This window comes from Otolemur garnettii, unplaced genomic scaffold (assembly GCF_000181295.1).
Source record: "Otolemur garnettii isolate 467f Iridium unplaced genomic scaffold, OtoGar3 scaffold00013, whole genome shotgun sequence".
Taxonomy (NCBI): Eukaryota; Metazoa; Chordata; class Mammalia; order Primates; family Galagidae; genus Otolemur; species Otolemur garnettii.
Genome location: NW_003852408.1, coordinates 901,034 through 903,840, shown reverse-complemented (window position 1 = coordinate 903,840; position 2,807 = coordinate 901,034). Strand labels below are relative to the sequence as shown.

General features: G+C 38.0%; 1 protein-coding gene across 3 annotated transcripts in view; it reads left to right on the top strand.

The window, feature by feature from the left end:
- The window catches only part of GIGYF2 (GRB10 interacting GYF protein 2), a 145,264-nt gene that overhangs the window by 85,323 nt on the left and 57,134 nt on the right, over nt 1-2,807 (top strand). For all 3 annotated transcript variants that reach the window (XM_023510308.1, XM_012802254.2, XM_023510307.1), the window contains one exon: nt 1,969-2,165. In XM_023510308.1, coding sequence (XP_023366076.1) covers nt 1,969-2,165 — 197 coding nt within the window. The remainder of the gene's footprint in view (nt 1-1,968; nt 2,166-2,807) is intronic.

Sequence of the window (2,807 nt, the reverse complement as noted above, 5' to 3'; positions counted from 1 at the left end):
GTCCCAGCTACTTGGGAGGTTGAGGCAAGAGAATCGCTTGAACCCAGGAGTTAGAGGATCCTCTGATGAAGTATGAGTTGAAAAGGAGGATGATAGGAAGGTCCGTTTGAACATGAATTGTAGGATGTCTTAGTGTGGTGACAGATGGGCTGCACTGTGACCTGACTCTCCAGTCACTATAGAGTAGACAGGCAGTGCACCTGTAAAGGGAGGTGTAGTGGCAGGTGAGATTTCAAGGTAGAAATCTTGTTGGGACAAGAGAAGGGAAAGAAGAGTCAGAAGTGACAGAGGTGCCTGAGAGGATTATGGAGCCAATGATAGGAAAAGAAAGTGGAAGTTGAAGAACATTTGAAAAGACAGAGAATAAATTCAGTTTTGAACATTGGTTTTGTGGTGTTGATATGAAACTTAAGTAGAGATAGCCAGAGAGCAGATGCTAATGAGAGACTGTAGTTTAGGGCCAGAGAGAGAATGCAAAAGTACACGATTACATATATTTGTTAGGGGCGAGAGGAAAAGTGGACTGAGAACAGAACCTTGAGTAATTCCTATTTTTAAAGGGTAGGTAGAGAATGAGAGCTGGAGAAAAATCTTCAGTGGCAGAAGTGGAGCCAGGAGCGTAGAGTGCAGGGAAACTAAGGCAGGAGAATATTTCAGTTTAGGATTGGGTTGGTGTCAGGTGCTGCTAAGAAATTAGATAACAAGGACTAGGAAAAGTTAATTGAATTTGGCAACTTTGTGTCACTGTCATCTTTGAGAGAGGAACTTTGCCAGAGTGGTGGGAGTAGAAGTCCCATTAATGGAATGCCATTGTAGCAGGTATGGGTAATGGTGAAGTGGATACAGTATGTATAGACTGTCCTTTAAAAAAGTTTGGTAAAGAAAGAGTGAGAGGAACAGGAATTTGGAGAAACTTTCTGTGATTGAACAAACAAGATTTCAGAGGGGAATCTGTAGTTGTATCTAATTACTTCCATTCCCTTTCTTTCTTAATAGCCTTCATACTGAGAGGTTAGAAATAGGAACTAAGACAGAACCTCTTTTGCAATTTTTCTTATTCATATGAACATCCTGCATTGTACAGGTAGACTCCAATTGCTTTTCATTATTCTAAAACATGTAATATATTGAATTATATTACATACAACTTGAAATAGGTATTTATTTAAGATACTTGCAGATATTTTAAATAAAGGTTTTGATGAGGTATGGCATATGTTTGAGAAGATTTAAATCTTTGGTAACCATATTTTACAATTTGGAAACATGCTGTAAAGCAGTGGTTCTCAACTTTCCTAATGCTGTGGCTCTTTAATACAGTTCCTGTGGGTCATGACCCACAGGTTGAGAACCGCTGCTGTAAAGGATTAGACTGATTCTATTTGGTTCTAAGAGGTTGACCTTTAACTATTGGGTAGATGCTCTAGTGACACAAGTAGGCGCTATAGAAGGACTTTTTAGGTTAGGTACCTTTTAATCCTTCTGTTTTGTCATTCTATGAAGGTAATTTGGTCATTCTAGGGAGAAATACTAGACTTCTCCTTAGATGTAGCTTCAGTGTTTATGACACAGCTTGCATTACTGTTGGGCCCATTAGTAGGCTGTCTGACTTGGTAATGTAGAGTTAGCTTTTGTAAGAAGAATCTTTCTAAGAGTAGAATATAAACCTCTTAACACAATAACTAAGAAAATGACATAAAGGCTATGTTAACTAGTTTGATGAAAATATTTCAAATGGTATATGAAAGCACCACACTGTACCCCATGATTGCATTATTGTACACAGCTATCATTTAATTAAAAAAAAAAAAAAGGAGTCTCTTTAGGGTGGTGCCTATGGTTCAAAGGAGTAGGGCGCTGGCCCCATATGCTGGAGGCGGTGGGTTCAAGCCCAGCCCTGGCCAAAAACTGTGAAAAAAAAAACCAGTCTGTATATTTCAGAGAACTTTCTGAATTTTTTTCCTGTAGAAATGGTTCCTGATGTCCAACAGTCCCTGTCACAGATTCCTTCAGAGACAGCCTCTCCTCTCCTCATACTTCCACCTCCTGTTACCAATCCTAGTCCTACCCTCCGGCCAGTTGAAACGCAAGTCGTAGGTGCTCCTGGTATGGGTAGTGTTCCCACAGAACCAGATGATGAAGAGGGTCTGAAACATTTGGAGCAGGTAAAAATTCTGTAATTCTTTTTTGTATCCTTGCAAACTGCCATAAAAATTAGCAGGTGTTACACAAATGCTCAAATCTAGGACTTTACATGCTGTAGATTTTAAGTACTAGAAAAATTGGATATTGAGTCTTTTTTTTGTCTGGGTAATTGTCTTTCAAATTATTTCATGCTTATAAGTTTCTGCTATGTAGTAGTCATTATGTCAGGTTATTTTTTTGCTCTTGGGTTGCCCCTAGCTGTTTACTTTTCTTTTTTCTTTTTGAACATTAATGGAATGTCAGAAATGGTGAATACAAGCAGCTGTGGATGGTCCCTGTGTTTTCTGTATTTTTTGCCGCAAGTGTAACAGGGAAAATAGTTAAACTTTTGGAGTATTAACATCTTATTCATGTCTCTAGATTTCCCTAAGACTGTATATACGTGTACCATGTTACATATAAAATAAATTGATAGCTTGCTTTTCTGCCAAAGAACTCTTCTTTTGGAGTGGGATAGTTAGTGGCAAGAAATTCTGAAGAAAGGAAGGAGAGTAGTGTTTAGTAAAACTTATAAAAGATTTTATTTTTAATTGTATTAAATGAGCCTTTTGTTCTGTTAACATCCCTCTTTTACAGGTTTAGTTGGTACATATTAGAATTGA